Source organism: Lineus longissimus, chromosome 3 (genome assembly GCF_910592395.1).
Source record: "Lineus longissimus chromosome 3, tnLinLong1.2, whole genome shotgun sequence".
NCBI lineage: Eukaryota > Metazoa > Nemertea > Pilidiophora > Heteronemertea > Lineidae > Lineus > Lineus longissimus.
The window spans coordinates 27,753,863-27,781,634 of record NC_088310.1 but is presented as its reverse complement, the minus strand read 5'-3'; the positions used below and the strand labels follow the sequence as shown (position 1 = coordinate 27,781,634).

The 27,772-nt window shown below is 42.2% G+C and overlaps 1 protein-coding gene across 2 annotated transcripts in view; it reads right to left on the bottom strand.

Annotated features, from left to right (window-relative positions):
* LOC135484527 (protein Smaug homolog 1-like) overlaps positions 1 to 25,890 on the bottom strand; it is a 34,779-nt gene extending 8,889 nt beyond the window's left edge. The window contains exons 1-9 of one of the 2 annotated variants that reach the window (XM_064766098.1): positions 25,802 to 25,890; positions 17,517 to 17,788; positions 7,714 to 8,280; positions 2,191 to 2,457; positions 1,802 to 1,911; positions 1,386 to 1,472; positions 1,007 to 1,190; positions 751 to 839; positions 172 to 477 (exon numbers count right to left, since the gene is read on the bottom strand). In XM_064766098.1, the coding sequence (XP_064622168.1) occupies positions 172 to 477; positions 751 to 839; positions 1,007 to 1,190; positions 1,386 to 1,472; positions 1,802 to 1,911; positions 2,191 to 2,457; positions 7,714 to 8,280; positions 17,517 to 17,742 (1,836 nt within the window). In that variant the 5' untranslated portion in view covers positions 17,743 to 17,788; positions 25,802 to 25,890. Of the gene's footprint in view, positions 1 to 171; positions 478 to 750; positions 840 to 1,006; positions 1,191 to 1,385; positions 1,473 to 1,801; positions 1,912 to 2,190; positions 2,458 to 7,713; positions 8,281 to 17,516; positions 17,789 to 21,373; positions 21,460 to 25,801 lie in introns of those variants that run through there. The other variant, XM_064766099.1, reaches the window with a different exon arrangement.
* Between the last annotated feature and the right edge of the window lie 1,882 nt (positions 25,891 to 27,772).

Here is a 27,772-nt window from a genome sequence, read left to right as displayed (position 1 = left end):
GCAAAAAGATTGGAAATAAACTCAAAATGTACCATTACATTAAATGTTTTAGAAGGGAGGGGCAGTTTCTTCCTCCATTACAAGACAGTACCGTAATACAACTTGGTGGTTGCCAGTAATCCACATCCATTTGTTGTGTGTGTTTTTCTTGCACAAGACAGATTAACTTACCTCACACATTCTTGTCATGTAAGAGTTGAGCGAGTTGTGTTTCGTCAGTGCCGGCTGGTTCCCGGGGGTGATGATGATGTTACCGGCCGCCCGCGTCACCTTACCGAACGCATATTGCGGCATCAGTTGCTTTGCTTGATGTTTCAAGGGTCGCGGCCCCCGCATGATCTGACTAATAGGGAACGTGCTGCCTCCCCACGTCTTCACATGCCTTTTTTCTGCTGCAAACTTTGACGCTGGATGCCAGATTTTCTGTATTTGTTGCGTCCAGGACAGGATGAGCTTCTTCTGCTTGGCAGAAAATGCCTGCAAGATATCGGGAAACATTTCAGGAATATGGAACCAAACCAAACAGTATCTGCAGTTTTTATCAATGCCCTATAATAGCACATCAGGGTTTAAGTCACCATTGACACTTCCAGTCCTCCTGCTCTATATCCTTGGTTCTCCGAATTTCCCCGGAGGCAGACCACGATGTCTCCACGACATCTTTGTTGCACACTCTGTATCTGAAATTCCTCAAATTAGCCTATTGTGAGGGTAATAAGAGATCCGATAATGAAGCTCGATGGCACCTACCTCATGATTGATGCAGCGATCAAGCAACTGGAGATACAAGTTGACACATTCGTCATCCATATGGCGTGTTACATGAAGGGCTGTACACACTGAAAGTAAGAGAAGATTAGGTGACATTGGCCTCTTTTCTGTGTAGAGTAAGTTTAGGCCTTCATGTCTAGTTCCAACCCTCTTGACCCAAGTGGTAGAATAACAATCGGTCAGCTTCCCATCAACAGCACAACAGTCATTCACAACAACAAGAAATGTGACCTACCCTTTCCTAGCACCCGTGTCAACTGCCCCGGCAGGTCTGCCTCTGGGATTGATGACTCTCCATCAGTGGGAGTCGTCGCTTCTCCATCTTCCGTCTTCGGTGGAGTAAATGCTTTCAATGGCGTCATCAGTATCATTCTGACCTCACTGACTGCCTGTCGTAAATTACCGCCTTCCATGATTTCCTGCAAACAACAGGGAATCGAAATTGTAACAGCATAATGGATTGTTCCACATTACAGCAGACGACTGATCAATTGACTGAGTGACAAGTTGTTCCTAATTCTATTTAATCAGTTTTGGTGTGTCTGTTTCACATAGGCCTATTGCACACAACGTAGGCGTTTTTTACTGGCACCCTAGCATCCACACCCGCTTACCTTTTCCAAAACCTTCAAGCAGTGCGGCCTCTCTCGAAGTTTCTTCACACTCAAGATTATTTTGTTTCTAGCACCTTTAGTAACGTTCTGGAAATATGAAACAGTAAATCAAAGTCAGGAAGACCTCTGATGAGAAGACTCGACCCTAGTGGGTATTGCCCTGTGGATCATCACGCCACAGGTTGGAATCTCAACTCTGGGAAGCTCCCAGCGTGGTACCTCTGGGTAAGTTAAGTGAGTAGTATTCCTGGCTCTTTATCCTTCACCAAGAGAATCAATCTCATCTTTATTAGATGTCTTTGCAAGTGCGGTCTCTCCAAATCAAGAACAGCTGACTTAGGACAAATAGATTCCTAACTGAGACAGGTGAATCAGCTACCCTCAAGCATCTCACAAAGGTGGACAATACCAGTTACCTGGGATTCCAGCCAGTCTTCGTTCAAGTCCAACATCTCTTCATAGGTCAGGTGTTGGAAGAGATAGGCATACTTGTGTAGTCTTAGGCCCTTCAACCACGCTGGCACCTCTGAAGGACATAAAGCAAAATCATATGAAATACTGAATGATAACTAAGAGGACAAGAGACTCTCACACTGATGACTTTTCAAACGTAACCAGTTGCGGATGACTTGTCTTTGTAGAAACCAATGGCACTTGTAGAGAACATTCTTATCTAGAACAATTAGAATTGGACATCCCTTACAAGGAATATACATCTCAAGACAGATAGTCAGCTGTAGCAGCAGTTCGGTTGGTCCTGACATCAAATTCAGCGGAAACTCTCATCATGCACGATGTACCTCACCTTTCATTCCCGAGTTCTCTAAATTGTAATGTTTTGATCCGATGTCGTCTTGGTGGGTATCGCTGCCGCTGCCGCTTCCCGACGATATGCTACTCTGCGGGGACAATGAGGCATAGTCTGGTGTGACCGACTGACCGCCAGGGCGTGTTTCTGATGTGCCTAGCCACTGGGATGAGGGCATGGAGATGGGTGGTGTGACAGAGTTGGTCCGCTTTAGGCACAGATGGGATGGACTGCTGGTGGCAGGAGATTGCTGGCTGGTTTCACCTGAAAAAACACAAACCGTACCAAAAGGTTAGAAACTTGCTCAAAGTGCTTTTGGGGTTGTTATTTCAAACAAACCATTGTTATTCGGTTTCAAGGAGCTGCTACGAAAGTGCTACGAAAGTGCTACGTTTAACTCGCTCAACAGTTACTGGTCAGGTGGACTAACCCACAAAATCTTGGACATGAGGCCAATGCTCTACCAAGTCTGAAGTCCTCTGCCTCATACGATACCAGGCCTAAGTTGCTATTTCAGAAATGATTTTGAAGTAGCAAAATGATTCACTGGAAGTTTTGATGAAATGATCTTGATTGGAACAACACCAGGTCACAGGGTGTTGTTCCTACTAGTACCACTTTATGATTGAAGATGGCAGCAGTGCAAGTCCAGGAACGCATTTTTAAGTCGAAGGTGACTCGGCACAGACAGGCAGACATATCAATTAGGTTATGACTGTATCGCTGTGTAGTGTATGTAAGCCAATCATGTAACAGTCTACTTTTCATCTCGGGATGACCTAGCTTGCTTTACGTGACTGACTCGGTTGCACATGATCACCATAGCAAACTCTGGTGTGTGCATACATAACGGGTCACAAAACCAGAAATAACTGTTCCAACTGCTGTCAGTTTCAAATTCCTCAACAATAGATGGTGCCTGACTAAAAACTACAGCAGTACACTCTTTTGCCAAAAAAACCTAAAATAGTACACATGAAGTTTGAAATATCACATTGAACTGTTGGATTGAAACAAATAGTCTTTAGAGGATGAAATAATGGGACTTGAAAAGACCATTGATTTCATTTCTGCCACACTACTATGGCTTACATAAAACAGTTCATTCCTGACAATAGAAAACAAATTGATTCAAAATTGGGATCGTTGAAACAATGATAACAAAAAGTGATGACTAAGCATATTTTGACGATTTTGGATTTGATATCAAAACCATTAAAAAATCAATACTGAACTGCCCATTGTGCCATAGATTGTTTTCCGTAACTTTTTTTGTTCTATGCAAATGAAGAATGATAGTATCTATTCCCTACAGGTGAGTAAAGTTCAACGACTCATTTAGCTGGAGCATGTGAGTGGCCTATCAATTGTGATTTCATAAAACATTTCATAACGACCAGTTACATCAGTTTGATTGAAGTGCTGATCAAATAGTTCCAGACTTTGATCAACCAATCACCCAACTGGGCTCAGGGCTCAGCGCATCACCAACCATGCCCTTCATTTCATCATAAATCTTTTGAATTTACACGTATTTCTTCAATGTATTATTCAAAAGAATTGAACTGTTTATGCACCATCAATAGACAACAACGCAATATCTTTGCTGCTAAAAATAACCAATATCACGTCAGAAACTGTGTATTTAGTAACACTTCAGGCTGAAATCACATTCCAAGTGAAACAAGGCTATAAATATGGTAAACATTGATTTCTGAAGGGTTCAATTAAATATTGATAAGCCTACATGTATTTAGTATATGAAGCATGACGTCATTAACCCTCTCTTGATGCCATTAACCCTCTATGACTGGAAGGCAACAAAACACAAAACACCATCGTGAGTCATACTTCTATACTTCATAGCTCTACCTCTATCTTGTTTCCTGACGAATAGTCATGATGGTAGAATTATGGTACGATAACAGATCAACAAGTGGTGAAATGCCAACACCCCCTCATTTCCTCAAGCCGTGATGGAACCTGGCCGATGCATCTTTTGCTTGATGTATCTAACAGAACAGCAGACCTCCCTAGGGAATGATGTGTGCATTCCATCTTCATAGCTTTGACGACTCCTGGCCTTATCCAGGCCGAGATCATCCAGAAAACGATACGGCACAGAGTCATTCGCTTTCATCTGCTCATCTATCATTTATCAGGCTTTCGTCCAATCAATGGCAACATGTTTAAAGGGAACCAATAACACTTAATCACGCTTCGACGCATGTCAGTAACCCTTTACGGACTGATTGTGACATTTGAATGCAAAATTTACATGTTATTTATCCACCTGTGATTCAGTAATAGTTTTTCACCACGAATCAGCAAATTTAGAAAAACTCGATAATTGATACTCAATACTATACTCCCTAGATTTATACTCATTTCATAACTGTAAATGATAGAATACAAAAACAAGTTGCACCAACCACATCCCCTCGGGGATAACCTGAAGCGTGTCAACAAACCAATCCTGTGCATTGTGTTCATCAATCACGGCTATTATTTAACTAAGCCAGCCAGACTCCAAACAATTGTTGGTACTGAACAGTTTTGATCAATGTGCAGCAAAAATAATAACTAAACTAAATGAAAGAAGTGAGACACTCGTGATTCTCTAGGGAGAGAAAGTCGGGAGCAGTGAACCAATAAAGTATATCGTGGCTAATCCATCCCAATGCCTTGCCAAGGCTGCTCCGGAGACCACTAACAGACTAACGTGCGCAGAATCCAAGTCCTTCTCCGTCTCATCACCACACTACGACATAAACTCAGTCTGTGGGGAGAGCACACAATGAGCATGCGAAATGTCATAATGTTCTCAGGATAAAAACAAGATATATCCACCCTTGAGAATGTTCACAATGAACATCTTCCAATAACAATAAAAAAATCACTGCCATTAGAATTCCCATCTGTGATTTTTTACTTTTTACGACCTTGCAAACAACCTTGAGGGAATTTCTATTCATATTCAAATCAACCCTTCCAGTACCAATTGATAGATTTATCCAGCGAGCCAAAATTAGTTATCTCGAAACCTGAATTTTTACACTTTTTCTGACCTTGCAAATAACCTTGAAGAAGAGTCTGTCCCGTTACTGCTAACATAGGACGGTGACAGAAGTCCTCCCAGCGGGTGTGAGGATTTCCATCTCCAAATTCAGTCAAATATGTCAAGATACACCCGCAGCTCCTGTTCCTGATGTGAGAACATCGACAAAGGACTCCTATTTGATTTAGATAAAGCTAATGGATAGGTAAACATTGGGGCACTTCACACCTAACAGACATCAGCATGGTCCTAGTTACAATTGTGAATCAAACAGCCTGAGGGTTAGGATTCAGGCCGAAAACCAGGAGCATCGGAATGGGATGGCTCACCGGAAAACTTTCAATAGACCATGTAGGAGATAATCTAAGCCAAGTTACCTTCTTGATGCATATGCATTGCTCTCCAACCAGCTTCACTGATGGTCAGCAAGCCATTCTGAATTGGGGCAGCTAAATGACAAAATCGTCAGAAAGTCTCATTGAACTTTTTATGCAATCTATCTATCATGTGCCTTCCTCCTATTCGAGCTAGTATCATTCAATTGATATGGTAATTTCACAATTCTGAGAACGCATCAAATTGTTCACCTCGTAAACAGGTTATTGATTGGTCCCACGTGAGCCATCAGGCAGCCGTATCATGCCATGCATCTCATAGACACAACAGTCTGTTGTCGATTAATCAACACGAGCCACAAAAGGGGAAGAAATCGGCCAAAGCTAACAAAACAGTGACTTGATGAGTAACTGTATCACACCAAAGCATCCAGCACTGAATGTGCCAGAAGTTGAAGCTAAAGTTCCACACTTTGGTCTTTGCTGATGTGCAAGAATCTGTTCACATCAGCAGGTGTAAAAAGATACAAAATCTAGGATTAAATCCAACTTGTACCGATTGTAAGGACAGCCAAAGCTATCTGTTGGGTCTTTGATAAGCATTCCCTTAAACCACAGGACGGATTGGAGCATTTGGTTTTGCAATCGCAGCAATTTAGCAATTAGAGAATGCCACAAAATGAGGACACTATGGCCACCCATTGCCGACACTGAACATGTAACAGGATGCCAATGGATTGGAAACAGCAAATCATGCATCCAGGAAAATTGCATTAGTTGACTAATGGTGAATTCTAGTCTTTACATAGCTATAGCATGGTTAACGTCACCAACACATGACGAGACCGAACTGGCTGCAGCTAGCGCGCAATGAATCAGACGAGATGTTAGCAGTGTTCAGGATCAGTACAGCACGGATGACACATGTAGCATGTATCCGCAGTAGTGAGAGTGGATGAATGGCTCATGATGACACGATTGGGGATTTAGAGGATGCTGGCCACACTGTTAGTTCAGTAGATGGGTTTAATCTGAACCAATCATATGCTAATGTAGCCAATACAGCCGTCATCTCATGATGTAGTGGAGAGGAAGCAGCACACCACAAATTAGAGATGGATTAATATTGTCTGCTTGTCTAGGAAGGATTGGCCGTGACCAGGCCTGGAAAGATCAGCTTTTTCCCGGTCTTTTAATTTCAACTTGAATTTCATCATATTTTTTCATGGCTACGCCTCGGTGCAGATGGCTCTCTAATCACTATTACACTAGTGCGCCCCCCCCCCCCTCGCATCCAAGGAGTCCGGTCCAGATATTATTTTGAGCCATAATTGAATCATGTTCAACTTGGTGAGTTTTCATCAAAACAGCCTCTGGCATCACCAAAAAGGGATTGAAGGTAACCTTGAAATGGAGCATAGCCTAGGGCACTCTAACAAAAGAGTGCTAAAACGGCTGTGAGGTGATGTTGTGATTACTATATACACTCAATCAAGTGTTATCCATTGTGAGAACTGTAACCAGAGCTCACATATATACACATATAAAGCCATCCACTCAATCACCATCAAGAGTCGATCATATTTTCTAAAGCTTAGCCAGAGTTGTCCAAGCTCCTTAATACCCCTTTCTGACAAGAACCCATCCCCATCCAAATTAACCCACAAAATGCGTGGTAAGCTTGTCCACGTCTCCATAACATTATTGATTTGTAATCAACCAAGCGGACAACAACGAGATCCACTATGGCTGCATGGAAGCACCTGAGGATTTTACAACGAGGCAGTGAATAATAATCTGAATAATTCATCTGAATCCAGAATCAGTTCCGGCCATTCTGGCCTTGGGCATTTTCTTATATGGCAACTCGGTCCTGAACACAACATAAAAATGTAAAGGAGAAGCATGAAACGTGACTTGTTACTTGGCTGGCACAAGACAGAGAGTGCTGTTCTAGAAGAGTGAACTTCGCATCAGTCGGAGGAAGCTGCTGACAGCCACAGCAGCAAACAACTGATGACACTTTCAAATGTTCACCTGTAGCACCCTCTATATACTAGAACTCTGAACTGTTTGTAGTGTGAGCCAGGCAGAGTCACTCAAGCTTCTTCTCTTCAGCATACTTACTCTGTGAGGATGTAGCCAGTGAAGGTAGCCCAGGCGGGGCTGATAGCGTGGAATGTAGAGGCGTGTGTCCACTCTGACCATTCATCTTCACTCCAAAGTTATTCAGTGACAACAGACTACCGGAGTCTGAGCCATTTCCAGCAATGCCAGAGTCTCTGGACCCACTCCTGTCCCATCCGTTCACCTGAGTCAGCGGAAAGCCCACAGGGGGCACTGGACCATCGTGGTCCATGAACTGCATACACTGTGATATCTCCTGCACATTTTCACGCGAGAACTTCGCCTGTGAAATACTGTACGCAAAGTTTTCCTCCAGTCTCGTCAGCCATAATGTGAACTGCGCACGCTCGTCACCGCTGATTCCTGGATGGATTAGACAGAAGGAGAGTAGCTGACGACTCTCCTCGATGTGGATGCCGTGTTCGATTGAGTGCGTTAAGATCTTTGGCAATATGTTAAGGTACTCCGCCTTTGCTTCTTTGTTCCTTGGCCTGAGAAGAGGCAGGTGGGTCAACAGCTCATTCACTGCTTTCTCCTTCGACTCATTGCACAAGTTACGGATGTATTCTGCAAAAGAAGAACATACATAATGGTTAACACTCGTATTGAAAATGGTCAGCATTATTGAGAGTTACAGATATAGCTGCAAAAAAGGTGACAACATCATGTCATGCTGTCAAGGTCATGTTGTGTCAACCATCAGTTAAGTCACCTGTGTGCACTCTACCTTGATTCTAGTCTTCGTTTGCGACTGCAAGCGTCCATGGTGTAGCGCATGATGGGGAACAGTGCAAGCCTATTCATTACAGCCACAAATGTCTTGAAACGCCTCAGCCCAGTAACCTGACTCAAAACATTGCTCAGAGAATTCGCTGGAAGTCTTACAGATCATAGCTCAGACTGTGCACCCAGAGAAATACACATCAACGAAAAAACTGACAACAAACGAAATTCTTTCTCTCTTAATCCTCCCATTGATCCTGTATATATACGAGGATGGTTTTTTTCCTCGTCAGATCAGAAGGAACTCCAGGTACTACAGTAGAGGCCTGGGAATCTTTGCTCTGCTCCGTTCTACTCCCACGTAATACAGCCTATTGTAAGCACTCGCATTATCACAGCTCAACTGCATAAAAATCTCAGACTGAAGTCTTGTTCATCGCCAGGATGCCAAGACCTCTGCTGGATTTTGCAATATATCTTTAATGAAACGGCCAGGGGCCATTGTGCTCACCGTATACATCTTTTATTAGGCAGGATCATGCTTAGTTTAGAGGTGAATATGGTGAACACAATCAGGCATGAAGACTTTTTTTAGATGTGTATTGATGTCAAGTAATAAGACAGGGCAGTATATATAAGTTTATGATCCAACCAATAATTGTCTATGACATCAACAAGATCAATATCGTGTGATTGCTAAGAGTCCCTGCAATAAAAAATTCATCGAAAAAAAGTCATTAATAAGCGAGATATTGCACGTCCTACTTTTTCAGTTTTGACCCCCTGGTGGCCAAATCAAGAATCAGATCAGGCCAAAATTCGGTGTCAGAGATTATCTGATGTAGGGGGTTACATGTACCAACTTTCAAGTTCATAGCTTTAGCAGTTAAGAAACGTGCCATAGTTACACTCGAACGGTCAATTTACGCCATTTGACCTCTGTGACCTAGAAAAGGAGGTCAAATCCAAAAATCATAGGAAATGTGATGTATCCTTGCTAGGAGTCCCTGCCATAAAATTTTATCGAAAACAATTCACTCAAATAGGCAAGATATTGCACTTCTTCCTTTTTCCGTTATGGCCCCCTGGTGGCCGAATAAAGAATCAGATCAGGCCAAAATTCGACATCAGACGTTATCTGATGTAGGGGGTTATATGCACCAAGTTTCAAGTTCATAGCTTTACTGGTTAAGAAACGTGCCATAGTTTACACTCTAACAGCCAATTTACGCCATATGACTTCTGTGACCTTGAAAAGTAGATCAAATTGAAAACCCGTAAAATATGTGATGTATTCTTCCAAACAGTACCTACCATAAGAATTTTATCGAAAACAAGTCACTTATAAGTGAGATATCACACTTTTTAGATTTCCACTTTTGGCCCCCTGGTGGCAAAGTTAGGAATCAGATCGAACCAAAATTCAGCGCCAGAGGCTATGTGATATAGGGGGTTATATGTACCAAGTTTCAAGTTCATAGCTTTAGTGGTTAAGAAACGTGCCATAGTTTACACTCTAATGGCCAATTTACGCCATATGACCTCTGTGACCTTGAAAAGTAGGTCAAATTGAAAACCCGTATAATACAAAATGTATATTTGCTATGAGTACCTACAACAAAAGTTTTATCGAAAACAAGTCGCTTATAAGCGAGATATCACACTTTTTAGATTTCCACTTTTGGCCCCCTGGTGGCAAAGTTAGGAATCAGATCGAACCAAAATTCAGCACCAGAGGCTATGTGATATAGGGGGTTATATGTACCAAGTTTCAAGTTCATAGCTTTAGTGGTTAAGAAACGTGCCATAGTTTACACTCTAATGGCCAATTTACGCCATATGACCTCTGCGACCTTGAAAACAAGGTCAAATTAAAAACCCGTATAATATAAAATGTATATTTGCTATGAGTACCTACAACAAAAGTTTTATCGAAAACAAGTCACTAATAAGCGAGATATCACACTTTTTAGATATCGACATTTGGCCCCCTGGTGGCCAAACAGAGAATCAGATCGGACCGAAAATCAGTGTCAGAGGTCAGCTGACCTAGGGCATTCTGTGTACAAAGTTTCAAGTTCATAGCCCTAGCAGTTAAGAAACGTGCCACTATTAGGATACGACGACGACGACGACGACGACGACGACGACGACGACGACGACGACGACGACGGACACAGCGCTATCGTATAGACTCCCCTTACGGTGAGCCAAAAAGAACATTCGACTGAGTAGTGAAACTACGTACTGTCTTCAAAATGATTAGTAGGCATTCTTGGGGCAATTTGTTGGTTACATCATACCAACATTAGCACAGCCCTACCAGGAATAAGAACGAACTCGATGATGAACGTACTGAGAAAACATCCATTGTTATATGTTATGAATGTCCTTTTCTAGGTTTTGGTACACTGCTGATCCATAAGTTATCACCTAATTATGGGTACACAACATGAAATGTAGGACAGCTTGGCTGATTACCGAGCTGAAATAGACATGATTTGATGGGGTCATGGAGGACAACCAGATTCCATGATACCAATTTGCGGTTTTAATGAGGCTTGATCAACCTGGGAAAGTGCCTGCTATCAGCCAACCAGTTAATGCCAACTGAAGCCAAACTATGAACATCCTATCGCAGGGTTCAGCTTCAAAAACAAATGTTTGAATCTCTCCACTGAGACCTGAGAAACCACAGTGTCTGAGCCTTTGAGGTAGCCCCCAACACTACCTTAGGCAATATAACATGGGATGAACAGAAACCTTTTGGTTGAACATCTGACAAAATAAAAGACCCCAACAATCAAAGAAAGGTAACACTAGATTTTCTAATCACCTTTTGATAAGTTGGGACAGAGGCGGACTGCCGTTCAGGAAGCTTCATTCACACTAAGGTGATGCTGGAGGAGTGGTTGAATGGTCTTTTACTGGATGGACGATTTTTTTGACAATGGACGGCTCATATTCTCTGGGGAGGTTGGTCCTGCGTGATGCCCATTCAAACACATTTCAAAGGGGACACATCATGGATCAATCTCTGAGCATAAGTGTGTGAGTTCAGCGCACTCTAAATGTGTTAATAAAGAATCTGGGACCCGTATCACGCTCTTTCGCATGACTTGATACCGTTGCTTTCTTCCTGAATACAGACTCTCAACAATTTCAACAGTTTAGTTTGTGCCTCAGGGTTAGAACTGCAGTGGAGTCCCATGCAAAAACGGTGGCTTTCTGTGGGACATTTCCCAACATGGGGTCAAGCAACATCCTGAGAGAAACCAGAATTCCACACTGGAACACACGAATCTGCCCAAGGGTGACCTACATGTAGCAAGAACCCTCTTCAACAAGGCACTTTACGCTAGCATGGTTACCACATCATAAAAATAACTATAGAACTGGCATGGAAGGCTATTTAGTCTTTCAACACAAACAGAACAGGGAGAGACATTGCCGAATGTCATTTCAAACAAAACAGACTAAAGGAGTGCCATTGTTCACTCAGCACATCTTGACCACGCACTGTCTTCTCTCTTCTCTGTAAAAGTTGCTCTTTCCTCTGTCTGAATGACCGAGAATCTCTGCAAACCCAGGTAAATCTGATCCAAATCCAGTCCTCCATCAATAACCCTGGTAAAAGGCCATCTTCAATATCAACAACAGAGTCACCTTCACAAGTCATATTCCCAGTCCCACTGCACACAAAAATAGCTCACAGAACCAATAGACACAAACCATTTTTAAAAACCCCACCAGATGCCTGGATGAAGATGGTGTTGACGTTTTCATGCTGAACCAGCCAGGACTCCAAAAGTACACCTCAAAACACCAACTGCACAGGTTACCATGGAAACGATGTAAATAAGTTTGCCTGGAGTGATAACACAATGTATTAAGGTAACTATAACACTGTGCATGAGACGGGATTCTGACATCAAAGTCGTTGCGTCGGACCAGTTGCACACGTTATCGTTTTCTGCGTTTCGTATTATATGAAGAGGTTCAATTTCAATCGACCAATTATACTGTTTCCATTACACCTGCTCGCGGCAACTATAGTGATTTGACGTAGCAGATTTCTGATGAAATATGACGCGACATACTCGTTATGTTTTATTCTGTTTATGAAAGCATCGTATTTTAAGTCATGACTCACCGAGCTCCATGGAATTGTATAAGTATTGTTTTTTTGAGAAAAGCTGCCAATAATGAATGCATGGTCACACTATGGCATCTGGCCAGCAGTAAACCCATGGTCTAAGTGCAGGACTTGACTGTCAGGACACCCCACTGCCCTGCCAAAGGCCTTGGAAGCAATACTATTTGGCAAATTGGATCATGTCAATATAATCCAAATGCCTTGGGTGACAGTTAACATAATAAATCATGTTAAACAGCCCCACCATTGGGACTTCTAATACCGTATTTTACAATTTAAGAGTAAGACATATAATCCATAAACCTTGGATTATCAGAGCTCAGCGGCACACGACACAGAAGATCGTAGGATAGCCGATTCAAAAATCCAGTGCAGTCTTTTAATAATTTAGAATGATATGTATGAGACCAGTACAGAAATGAGACCATACTTATATTTTTATCATCTTGTGATTGCTGCGATACATGTATTAGGCCTGAAAATGCTACCCTGGGCCCCCAAACCTTTCATTTTGTTTTCATCGCCAAGAAGAACATCTTGCAATCGTTTCTCCTGAAGACATACTGTCAATGGAGGAGATTGCTGGTATATATTCATGTAGGTATTGCTCTCTGTATATAGAAGCCCAAGGATGGAATTTAGAGCAAGCACCCTAATCAAGGACTCTGTGGTATGTTGGAAGAATTCACAATTACTGATATGGCGGAGGCATTATTTACATACAACGACTGTTGAAACAGATCAAAGTAGGGAAACAGAGTCATGCAAGGTGCAAACCTCAAAGGTTGAGCATCTTAAATCATTTTCACGGCAACAGCGTCCAACGTGCTATTGCAAACTGCTTCATAGGTTCAGCTGTCCAAATCTTAACCCAGAATTTGAACCTCAACGTAATTGCCAAATGGTTTGCAAAATCATGAACTGTTTTTTCTCTGTGCTGCAATCAACAAATGTTTGTCCGCCGCCATCCATGAAGATCTTGCCTGCAGCCAGAACATGAGTCAGATGAGATGATTACAAAGGTTTAGTCATGACAATCATTCAATGATGAACGCTGCCAACAGATGAGAGCTGAGAACATCAGGATGGCTGAACCAACCAGTGGTCACTGAAGACACCATCACTCAATTTCAACGTCATGTCAAGAGCCTTCAGGTGCAGATACTGTTATTCCAGAAAAATCCGCCATCCTGGCCTTGTGGCCTATTTTAGCCCCACCTTGTGGCATTGTTGGGTGAGACAACCAATACCTCCACTTCAGTACCCAAGGTTGATTTCAACCCAACATAGCAGAAACACTCCGGCTGTGTTTACACAGTGTTTCCATTAGACTTCATGTCAAAGTCGAGCGGAATGAACCTTAATTCATCAATTATTGCAACCATTATTTCCGCTATTAAAAATGAACTATCATTATTTATACTTTGATTGATAAATTGCATGGGAATCAAACAGGTCATTTTCTCTCGATATCAGCGCCAAAGCCCATGTGAATGTGAGTGAAGCCTGCAAGCAATCCCGAGTGAAGAACCCCGAGCACCATGAATAAATCAGTGACCTAATTCACGAAACGGCAAAACAAACCACTCAACCGCTAATATCCTGCTGGTATTGATCACAGCACAAAGGCCTTACCAATACCATGTACCTTGGGTGGTAGTCAGCCAAAATAACCAGACTCAAAAAGCTGACGTCAACACCAGCCAATGACTGATATCTCATTCTTCAGTCAAAAACACATCATGGGTCATCTACACCAAAGAGGGGAAGAGGGGGACTTGTCCCAAAAGGGGCCCATCCTGAATCTCGACAGGGGTCTATTCTGTATAACATCCTATATAGGATTGCCTCAGTGTCTATGACTGGTGTCCTCTATAAAACAGAGATATGGGATGGAAGAGACAAGAGTGCCGAGTGATAGGCCAAGACTTGTTTGTCATCGTTGTTATCATATTTTTTTATCAATCATGAATCATTCTGCCAGACTATTCTGAAGTACATCTTCTTGTGTAGAATTTGAATATCTTTGACTCACTGCCAAATAGATGTTACCCAATGATTCGAACTTGCACAATAATCGTCTCATTGGGTCAACCCTCTGTTGGCTCTGGTACAAAATTGGGCAATTTCAAACTTTTTTTTTCAGAGAGACAGTTGTAATACGTGACAGACATAAGATGACCACCACAAAGATATGACCAGTAAATAATGTCAACGATCCCATGTTTATCTTCCTGGTGAGAAATGCCAAATCAAACAGCCTGATAATTATAACAAAGGGCATTGACAACATAAATTGATTAATGCCACCCTAAAACGCCATTGATCAAGTCTGAATGTTACAAGCCCACGCAAATATTACTGATAGTGATATCTTGAGACCATCTGGGTCTATAAATATCATAGACCTCAATTGAAGCCTACAAAAAAGGCATACAAAGTCAACAGACTTTCATTGTCATAATGACCATAACAACCTACACAGGCTATAAGCTTTAGGTGTATAGAAAAGTAATAGAAAAGTAATAGAAACGTGATGAAACACAATTTGAGGACACATTTTTCTTGATTTCCAACACTATGAAATAGGTTATATATTGGTGCATACTATAAATTGCTATACACTTGAAGGAACGTCATTGTGCATTTTCTTGGGTTTATTTTGGCTTTGGCATGTCTGGAGGGCCACCACTGTGTGGTCATTGATATGCTATCCATTATACACAGGCCTTGTTTCAATACAGATACCATCCTTTTGCAAACAGGGCCTACAACACGACTTCTCCAAGGGAGTAAGTATGTATGTATCGAGTGAAATGGCCTGATATTGTCAGGATGCACAGATACAGGCAGCAAAGAGAAGGTCAGTAGACCATACACAAGTAGAGACAAAATACTACTTTTACATTCACTGTTCAATCACATGATGAAGTCACCTGACAGGGAAGATGGCTGAGTGGAGTAATTGGAAAACCCAATGATATTGACAGCAAGTTGACCATCTCAAGCCAGTCCAACAGTCAGAAGCATGTGATCAGAAAGAGGAACTTGGTCATAGGCCTATCAGCACCAGTTTTGACTGGCTATTGACAGCACTAACATTTTGATTGAGGACAAAAGTAATCAGGCGAAATAAGTCGACACTTGACCATGAAGAGCAACAAGGACATCCTGGCCAGATATGTTTCACAAGAAAGCACACATCAGGTATTCCCCAGGGAAGAGCAGTTATGGCAGTGAGAGCACATGACCATGCTCTCTGGACCATGGAAGACTGCCCAGGTGGTGACACTCCTTCCCCAGGGAAGAGCAGTTATGGCAGTGAGAGCACATGACCATGGTCTCTGGACCATGGAAGACTGCCCAGGAGGTGACACTCCCAATCCAATTTAAAACAGGAAATCTGTTTATACAATCAAAGAATAACTGAAGCCAATTGAGAGTTTAGTTTATGAAAGGAATGAGTGATTAAAGATTGAATGGCAAACATTCACATCACTATGTTTCCCTTTCAGCAAAACAAAACCATCTTACTTTTTAAGCTGGGTGACATAATGTGTTGCAATGAGCTTCTGATACATGAATGGCCTGACAACAATGGACACACTGATTCCTACCATCAGTAGTGTGTGACCCGGCAATACACTGCTGCCACTATGGATAACGAAGGGACTACTCTTTACACTATCTCGTATTCCTAGACACACAGAATAGAATCAGAGACCCCTTCTAACTCAACCTGTCATCGGACACTTCCTCCCCACAGGCTATTTTGGTTTGTCACAAAGCCTTCAGGCTAAGCCAGGCTTCAGCACTAAGAACAGATATTTACAGATCCATGCAAAACACCAATTGCCTCCGGCAACAAATCCAGAAAATATATGAACTATGATGTACCAAGTTTAGTTATGACCTTGTTGCCAGGGTGAAATCATGGCATCATTGTCAACGATACATGTTGTCAGCAGTTTATTGAATAAACTGCTGATGTTGGAGTTCTTAGTTTGAAAAATATGGATGCGTCAATATTATTGGGAAAGTGGGAAACAACAGACTACATTTGATAAAGAGCGAAGAAAACAACGAAAAAGCATTTTAAAATATCTAAAAGGGTTAATTTTTGTCACTGTATGTATCCCAAGTTTTGCTACACACTGGCCATATAAACTGTTGAAAAGGATTTTTCTCAAACACAGCTCTTCATTCATTGGTTATCTTCATGAAGGAAAGGTATGGGTCATTATTTGGATAATTTGGAGTGTCCTGTAGGACATTGCATAACCCCCAGAAGAGGACACCAACTGAATAACATCACAATCTTTGATTGTCTACTCAAGGCAGCCAAACTACAATGGCCACCATTCACATGAGTCACTCTGTAATAGAATTACCAAACAGCAACAGAACTGAAGCCCTCGAGTGTATTTTTTCAACAACGGCTGATCTAAAAATGGTCACTTCTCCTGGTCAGATTGTCCTGGGTGGGTATTCACTATGGATGACCAACATGTGGAGCTGGGACAATGAGAGGAGATAATGCCACGGGGTATTAGCAAAGAAAAGGGATGAAAGGGTCTGAAGAGGTGCTGAAGGATTCTCACATCATGTTTAGCCTGAACACACAGATTCAAAACCCATGCTGTCCATTGAATCTATTGCTGGTTGAAATCTCAGTGTTCTTCTCACTGCACGCACTACACAAGGCTCTGAGTGAATTAACACACCATCCTGCTTCACCAAGACCAAGTGGTGGTATGTGGTGATGTCAAAGCCATGGTACACTATCACCGACACTGACACTGAGTGACAGAGATAACATTATGGCATGACATCTGCCACTAGATAGATGCAATCACATTACCTCCATCTGCAAGTATTGAGATGCCCTGAGCCCTCTCTGAAAGATTTTCGAAACCTCACTCACCTGGACTATTTGCCTGTTCCTCCTGTTGCTGAATTTCCGTACATCCGACCAGACTTTGCTCCAGAACCTGGAGCAAGAACTTGGCCTGAGCAGGGTTGATCTTCTTGAGCAATGAACACAGGGCTACCGTCTGCTCGCATTGGTTCCATGACTGGAACCAACTCGACAGTGAGTTGACTTGATCGCGAAACATGTACGTTGACTTCATAATACACTCAGAAACCATTAGAGCGCCTCATCTACTGGAATGTGTCTGGAACAGGTGCACACTCCTGCAAAAGAAAACGGCAAACAAAGGTCAATTAAGCACAAAGCACACGAAATTATCACCTCTTCTTAGAATATTTCCCAATAGCTGCAACTGCGCACAGGGTTGTGATCTGTTTGCCCAAATGAACTTCTAGTAAGGACTGTGAAGAGACCACTGAAACCAAATTCTGGATGAGGGAGTCATCATAACCACCGACCCCCACTGTAACTCTTGTTTTCCTAACAATTTCGTGATTGTAGGCCAATGAAGTTATCCACTCAGGCCAACTGAGCTAACAATAACACAGGCCTACATATTTTCATTGTAATTTGCCAGACTGTACATGTATTGTGCACGAGGACATGAAAACACTTAGCAACTGATCTGAGGGTATCCCCGATCAATAATGCTATCTCTTCATCACCTGTCCTCCATGATTGAGAAGTGATTGACTCCTACTGGACATTCAGCTGATGATGACGTCAGACCTATCAGTAACACAATGCACCCCCAGCAATAATGTCCCCCACATCTGATTCACGTCTTTAGGTCACACATGCCATGATTAAGCATAACAGTACACATGCACCAATACCATTTATGGACCTGAACTGTAGGACAGAATATGACTGAAGTGGTGTTTATAATGACTGGATCAGAATTTGAACCGGACTAATTATGCTTTTTCGCCTATTAAGTTTTCTTCCAAACTATCAGACCATAAGCCGGGTTTGACCTCCTCATGACTGGTCGAGTACCACACGGGACGTAGATTGTAATACGACCAAGACGATAAAAAAACTGAGAAGCCACAAACTCACATTCGTGACTACCGATAAATGTTGAGAATCGATGCTGTTGCCAATTATTCAGCAAGCCTGGAGGGCAGCAACAGAAAAATAACAACTCAATTTTATTGCGCACATCAATTTGTTGATATGAAGTATTATCTGTGGTATATCCTGGTATACCAACATGATCAGTGTTAGCTTTGCAAATCATCAAAGAGCAACGTTATTGATTCGATCATGATTTATTGGATTCTACTTGAAAACATGGACAAGGTTGTTGAAAATAAGGCTCAAAAAATGTTTCAATAGGAATTGTTCATGCATTTGGTCTTACCAGAGGTTTGAACCTCTAGACGCATGCTGTGGGGCCTGCTCACTACTCGTGCTAAATACTATCGAGTACACTGATTGTTTTCCCATTCCTATCCAGGACCCTAGGCGCAGCAAGCTACAACACAGGCCTACATCAAGCTCACTGCTGAAGCTATGTATCTAGGCTACAGGTAGGCCTTCAGGTCACGAAGGCCAGTTCTTTTGAATCCATCACAACATGCACAACATAGGCTGCAATATACATGTACCAGTGGCATGGTGGGGTAAAGTCTGCAAGCAACTTAAATAGGGTCAATGGGAATTCGACATTACCGAACGTACCAGGAAGCACACTGTAGTCATTGTAGTGCAGCAGTACTGCAAGTGTGTGCTGACAATAAGAATGTTTCTCTTTAGGCCTATAGACCAACATTGTAACCGTAGTTACACATAGTAGGTATGGAGAGTCACTGGTATCTCCTTAGCAACACTGACAAGATGGGGAAAGAATGCAAATTCATTGGAAGCAAGATAAGAATAGGCCTACATCCAGCTTGCTGAGAACGGCAGCAGTACAGTCATGAAGGAAACTCACTTACCTACAGCACTCCTCGAGTAATTTGAATCAACACAACGACAGTCTGCAGAAGTCAGTACAAAATTTCCAGATCTGCGTCCAGGAATTTAGTTTGAGCTTTTGCTGACCGCAGCGCTGATTCAAAATGCTCAAAGGGGGTATATCTACCAACCTGGACAGGGAAGTCACAACACCAATTTCAACCAGACATTCAGAAGAAAAGACATCATCACAGTTTTTTTGCCATAAGAGAGGGATGGAGAAGGTAAATCTTGACCAATCACTCACCACAAAGATTACCTAACTTTCAATCTAATTCAAGACTGACCCTGGTCATCAAAGAACACTGGCTGATTTAACTACACCGAGTGAATGCAGAGGTTTCAAAAAGATGTGCCACAATGAGATAGGAAAGAATTACAGAATTGACCAGGCACAATGAGGAAGAAGCGGGAAAATTACCATGAAAAGTCATCTGAATAGGAAAGGGATGAGAAGGGGAAGGTCCCAAATAAACCTTCAACTGCTGCAAGATTCCATAGCAGTACACAGCCTCCAGAATGTCCTGAATGTGTGAAGATAAAGGCTAACAGTAACCGTGATAGATCATAAGGGGAGAAAGATGATTTTTTTTACTTCAAAATCACCAAATCAATCAAATCAAATACGACACAATAGCATAAATTCTAAGAGAGTTCAGATCCAATATGATCAGGAAATACAGACGTTTCTTCGAATCATTTCCAGGGAAATACTTACTACACAGGATATCAACTTACTATCAATGTTGGAAAGAGGAAATTTTACCTTAAAATCCATCAGAAGAGTTCAGATCGAATATGGCTGGGAATGTGTTTCTACAAAGCTAATCACAACAGGTCAGCCTTCTATTGTGATGCCTTCTTTTTATTCAAACCATGTCGTCTGCTCCGATCAACTGTGAACAACTCCCACCACATCCAAACACAAGACCATTTCACCAAGGCAATCAAGTTGGTGAGCTTGTATTTTACACCTCACGGACTGTCTACCCATCAGCTAGCCAACGCTCTTCCTCAGGTTTATAGGTTATTTCCATAGAGACTAACGAGGAATATTCTATTAGTACGCAACCAGTGTAACTCCAACAGGAAACATTGGATTCGATTTGAGAAGTAGCAGAACCTCTGATTTTAACGCCCTTTACCATGCCATGTTCCCATGGCGATGAAAACAAGGAATGTTATTTTTTTAGAAACTGATACCGAACTGGAGGTGGTTTTGAATTTGCCTCACCAAACCAACACACAAACCCTGCAAGGATGGACTGAATATGTAGGACAAACCTACGAAGCTTTACAAAGGGTTTGTGTGAATAGTTCAACCCTCCCGCTGTTTCGTGTCTGAGACAAGGGCAATACTTCAAACAACATTGAAGTCTAATGTGATTTGCTATTTTGAAACACCCCTCTTTAAATGGGAATGAGTAAAAGTGGATAAGCTTGCATTTGATAATGCGATCACTGGTCAACTTTTTTTAAGTCTTTCAAATCACGCACAACCACACAAGGATAAATAATTTCCTATCAGCGTCTGACAAATGTTTGAGTTAGCAGTGGGCAGTCAAGCCAAAGAAAGCCCCTAAATGTAATTCCAATTCTACACAAAAACGTGTGAAAGATACCACATGGTTGTCGCGCTTTATTGTAGCCTTCTTTAGCAGTGCCGAATGCTAACATAGGGAACTACAGCATGGTTTTTGGTTAGATCAATATTTTTTGACCCATACAACCAGAGAAAGTAAAAGACCCATTGAGTACTTCGTGTTGGTAAAACCAAAACACAACACAACACAGCCTATCATACAGAAAAAGCACCCACACCGGGATGTTTTTTTCAAGTCCAAGAAACTCTTCAACCCCCCTCTTGCCTTAGCAATTACGCTTACCTTTTGTTTATCAGGGTTCACCAACGAAGGCAGGGCCAGTCCAATCAAATCAATGATCCAAACCTACACATCTCATGTACGTGTTATTCAGTTCAATTCTCGTTTCCAAGTTCAATGTTTCACTGCAGGAAAGGCGACTCATGTAGACCATATCAACAATGAGGTGTCTTTTGATCATACCACAATTACTATATTGTCATATCATACAGTTGTGTACCCGATATTTCAATAGAATCACCACAGAATAGTCGACAGAAAGAAGTACTTCTGCCAGTATCATTGTATAATATTGTATAGTTTTTCTCCTTGCCGCTTTGATTCTTCATTGTGAACCACCAAACCCAGGGCTTTTTAGCTCGAGGCAAGCCAGCGCAGTATCGATTGTAATTCACTTTTTCAGTGTTTTCATTATGAGATTTTATGATCGTTATCGCAACTTGCCCTGAAACGTAAAAATGCTAAATCATGCAGCCACTGCCATGTCAAAAAGAAGTTTCTTGTAAGAAATACTATGCTGATGTATTGATAAAAGCCCATCATAGGACCGCCCTTTGACTGTCAATTGCTTACAAAATAAGGGGCAGATCATGTATACTGCTCCACCTTGAAACCTTTGATCACAAGGGCCTTGCATGACTGCACTCAACACAACAATACAACATAAATAACTAAAGAATGGTAATTGAGAAGGGAAGTGCCTAACAAAAGATGACATGGGATAAAATTGCCAAATTCACTCCAATTGTCAAATTATGGCTATTAGGTTATGGTCACATTGCATGTTCCTGAAGCTAGATATGAATGATGTGTCCATCAAACCACAAGTGAGAACCCAAACGGGTAATGTGAGGATGGAGGGGACCAATATCATTCATAATGGGAAGAGTGACTTGGCATGCCTGGCAAGGTCAGATTACGGTGACCAGGACCATGCAATCCCTCTGCCGGAGGTCACCTCCACTTTCCAGGTTCCCGACTGTGCAAGGCAGCAGGCCTACTATAAGGCCTGGGTACTCAGTGGCCTGCATGGCAACAGGCTACTACGCCTGCGCCTACTAACTTATCAAAAACACTTTTTTCTCAATAAAGGAGTGCCACCATAGACTCGAGGATCTTGAGCATGGACGCTGCCACCAAATTCCAGTGAAAGTAGGCAGGGCACTTTAGATTAATCAGGTGAAGAACCCTTAACCTGGGAGTGCCATCTATTTCGGGCTGAACATTCTCTCGAACTGCACAGAGATGTGCACAGCTGTGATAGCGAGTGAAGTGTACAAATACACATACAGTCTCCTGTCGATATCACAGGCTCAACATGTTCCTATAAAGAGAAGACCACCATTTCTGCATGCTCATGAAGGCTGAAACGTGAGCTATCACACGCTTATCACTTCCATGATATGAAATCATCGTCAACAGAGAGTGAATGGCTTGAAACTGAACTCAGTACAGTACGTAACCTTGCCACCAAGGTGAAAGATCTCTGTCTGACAAAGTTTGAAGATATGTTTATTACAAGTGTGTTTATAGCCCAATTGACCACATACAATGCTAACATGAACAAGCTTGAATGTTATAATACTTCTAGACATTCTGTATGTGGTATACAGTTGGAGATAAGCAGATTGAATCCAAGGACTGGACGTAGGCTAGTCTTTGGGTGTTTGATGACCAGGTCAATATAGATATCATGCTCTCACAATGTCTCACCACCTGAATACCTGACAAGGAATATATTGGGGCTTGTAATACCGATCAGAAGTTATGGTGTCAGCTCATCATGGAGCTTTCAGGATATTAGGCCTACTACATGTACTTTGCAACACACAAAGGTCTATGTTGTATCCCTCTGTATCAATGCATAATACACTGATGTACTCAGTAGGCACTGCCATAGCCTAGACTTGAGTATGCCAGGTGGTGTTGAAAATAAGCCCAACTTTCTAGTCGGAAGTATGAATTACACTGGCTATTATTAGTCAACTACAATTTATGCAGCAGATTGCATATTTTGCAGACATCATTCATCATTGTTCAGTATTATGTGGGTAGTGTCTGCTGCTACATGTATTCGTGAAAAAATCATCATTTCCAATTGGAAGCCTGGCTGTGCAATCCAGTGAGTTTGAACTTGGTTGCTGAGAAAGACACAACTCTCTCAGTTCCGACTACAATATGAGCTTGCTGTTAAATCAAGCCATCAAGTAGCTTGGTGACAATGTACCTCATGCTCCGCATGATGTACCGCATGCTCAAAACAAGAGGTGATTTTTCTCAGTTTCCATGGTTTAACTGAACCAAACAAGATTTTGCAATCCTCCATCTGGCCTCAAGATGGTCATACTTTGAATTAATGTCATTGAAGGGTTGCTAACAATAACAACAAGACACCCACACTGAATAAACAATCACACACCAACATTACACAGGCCTACATTGATCGAATATTCACTAAGGAAATACAAAACCAACAGACTTGATGCATACAAGCCTAATCTCTGTATATTCAAAACAGTCAAAAAGAATAACTGGGAAGTATTATAACATGTAGATCCTATTGGCAAATTGGATTGTGGAGCTTTGCAACAAGGTGATAGACTTTATACCTAGTTAACAATACAGATTAGGTTAAATGGTGGAGTTTTTGTGGACAAAGTAGGTAATGATCCATGTGTATGTTTGTATCCAGAACATTTTGCTCTTCCCCAAAGACATGGTGTGTGATAAACTAAAGTAATCTATGGATGACCATTCTCAAAGGGCAGCTCTTAGGCTGAAGCCGATGAGAACATTTCAACTTTGATCACCCAAGTTGAGACTATGATACGTCTTTGATAAAGAGAATCATCAGAGACAAAAATAAAAATAGTCTGTTTCTCAGCCAGACGTTCTTTTCAAGCCAAGATGGAGGCCTCTTTCTAACTTAGCATAAACTTCAATGTCCAAGAAAACAACAAAAGCACCAATAAACCTTGCCCTGGCCCCATCCTTTCAGTCATCTACCTCATTCCTTTGGATGTGTCAAACCAGCCAAGGGAACAAGATATCAACAAAGACGACCAGCTGCCAAAGATTCAGCAGCAAATTTGCCAACTTCCTCCCCATTGATATGGTAATGATTGAAACATTTTCTTTTGTGGACAGGGCTTCCTCAAGCAGTTCCCCCACGTGCTCCTTTCTTCACTTATATTCAATACCAAATATTGGGAAGATGATAATGACCAAGCGCACAATCTTTCAATGGTCTGACCTTATTGCAAACAAAGACCAGAGGTCTGTTGACCATGTGTAAACTTTTAGCACAAGAAGAAGCAACAGCCAACAATGACTTTAGACTAGAGTAGATATATGTACATGTAATTCCAGGTAGCAACCATGAATTTGAAGGGAGACCTATGCAGATCCTGATTGGCACCCCTAGTTTTTGAGTATAGTTGACGGGAACCAAATGGCCGACTCATCGGATCGGCCTTATAAGTAGAACCTCTCTTAGCGGACACCTCCCTATTAAGGACAACCTCTCTATTAAGGACACCAGTTTTGGCCCCAAGTTGATTCAAATTCACCTCGCTAATCAGGACACCACTCTATTAAGGACAGCACTTGTCAGTCCCATGGTGTCCTTAATAGAGAGGTTCTACTGTAGTTTAATATTTCTGATATTACATCAGTTGTGACGTTGAAATCAGAGGCCAGCTGATCACCAAGCAAATCAGTGAAGTTCAGCCGATGCACAAACACCAAAAGAGGTGGTCATCTGCTGGAAACGAGGCAAATTCAAAGTAAAGAAATTACCGTTTCGCAATATATAATGTATTGCTACTTTGTCAGTGCGATATTTCGCCAGTTAATTCCTTTTAAAAAGTGGCAATATTACGCACAATTTTCCTCACAAAGTGGCGCAACAAAATTGCACAATGTATGGCAATGCCAATGCGTAGCCATGGCGTATGCAAAAAGGGCCAGGGCCATCCATGCCACATTACCAGGGGTCGGGGCCGGGGAGGCAGCAAGAGAAGAGAGCAAGTCACTTGACGTTGACTCACTATCACTAGTATCAGTCACTTTTGTAGTAAAAAAGTATAGGCAATGATATCAACTACTGATGATGACAATAACATGGCAAAAACAACAATTATTACACAAAAAAGTAATTCCTTCCCTATATTTGATATAGTGATACATCATCAGTGACATTCATGCAGTAACACCGTGACCGTGTACACACGCAATACAATAGAAAAATGTACACTGTACATTTGCACTACAAACCACACACGTACACAGTGACAGTGCCAAGCCCCTTTTCCAAAACGGATCCAACGACAATCAAACCGGCTTCAAATACCAGGTTTAGTTGGACATACATACAATTTTGAAGCAACCAAACATAAACCATTGATCAGGGATCTATGTAGAAATATTTACCATTGATTAGAATCCTCGGACCGTCGAATGCTGGCTAAATCATACCCTGAGTTGTCGACCGTACCATATTTTGGTACCACATGTTGGAAATATGCTAATGAGTGACGTCAGAAGCGTGGCGCGTGCGAACGACTACGAGGACATCTGACGGATAAAAGTGTTACGAGCACTTGCTGAACATCTTGACACACAAGACTTGCACTGCGTCATGTCTGCCGAAGTTGTGACGCTGGCCAATGTGAGAATACCACTGGTGGATTTCTTGTTATCTCACCAGTGAAAAAGCTAATTTATAAATCCACTATGTTTGGTTGTGACACTGTGTTTGACAGGATGTCATTTACCATACTTTCGTTAGTATTCTGCCGGTCTAAAGGTGAACTGCAGATCTGCATAGAGGTCTCTGGGTTGTCCCGTAACAGTGCGATATGTTTTACAGTTTGAGAGGTGGAAATTGTCTAGCTGAGAAAGTATATCCATGCTGATTTTCTGGTGGTGACAATGTCTCTGGCACTTTTCTCTGGACACATAGCTTAATCAGGGTCTTGTCTTTTTTTAAATAGGTCTTACGACAAGAGTCATAATTGTTGAGGTTCATCAGGTTGTGAAGAGGTTGCGGACAATTATCTACTCCCATCCTCGTTCTCTACAGCCCACAAGACAGAGTACGCATAGTGAAGGGGCATGGCACTTCCAGCAAAGACTTGGTACAAGGGGAGGGCACATCCAGATGAGATATGGTGCACTCCTGTCTCACTGCATTTGCAAGAACGTCTTTAAAAAACAATGCATTGGGAATTCACCAGTTTGTTTGTATAAGAAATACATATACATGCCATACAGCAAGTCAAGAAAGAAAAATGCGTCATACTTTGTATAACCTACGTGTTTAAGATGCAGGCAGATTGTCTTATTCTAATTTTCGGCACCACACCATTGTTTGTTTCACTCAAGTACAAATATTGGGTATTTTTCAATTGTGGTACATTAGAATTTTCAGGGTTGTTTCACTGGAGATGACTACCATTGCACCCTGGTGGAAGTCTCCGGAGAAACTTGACCCCGGTCAGAGCACTGGTGTCAGAAAAAGATATGACTGGCCTTTTGGGGACCGCCACCTTTTGGCCAGCCCTGTGTGTGACCAGGCATGCCATCCGTGTTCCAGATTAACTGGCACATGGCCCAACCCTGGTCCTGGGAACACAACCTGGCTTGGCTGTGACTGACTCCCTCATCATGGTGCCAACATGGTGGAGCAGCAAAGACTGATTTGGACTGGCTGTGACTGCCTCATCTCTCTCACCATGTTGACAACTTGGCAGAGCAGCCAAGACTGATTTGGCCAGGCTGTTACTGTCTCATCTCACTCATCATGTTGTCAACACGGTGGAGCAGCCAGGACTGATTCGGCCTGGCTGTGACTGCCTCATCTCTCTCACCATGTTGACAACTTGGCAGAGCAGCCAAGACTGATTGCCTACGCAACAACCAACCTCTTCCAGCTGGTTATCTGGTCAGGTTGGGAAGACATTGACACAACCTTCAAATGGTCCTTTAGCTGTACACGGCAACATTACACTTGCGTTCTACATGGGTGATACAAGACAACTGATTTGGTTGTACCATGGTAATCATCTCACAAGCACAATGGAACAACCAACATCTGCCAGCTGGTTATCTGATCTCACGAGACTGGTTGTACCCAATATCTACCTGACAACTCTTCAAGTACAACTTAAGTACTACTTGGGACCACAGCCATCTTAGAAGATTGGTGAATCCTCCCGAAGTCCTTTTTCTCTCATGCAGAACGTGCCACCAAAAATACATCAATATAGCCAGGTCAGGACCAGGCTTGGCCCAGGGTGGCTCACTGACCTTGGGCAGCCAGGTGTGGGCCAGGTCACATTTTTCCTAAGGGTGGAGACAAGGCCCACCCAGTAGAGTAGAAACATGGTGCACTACGTTGGG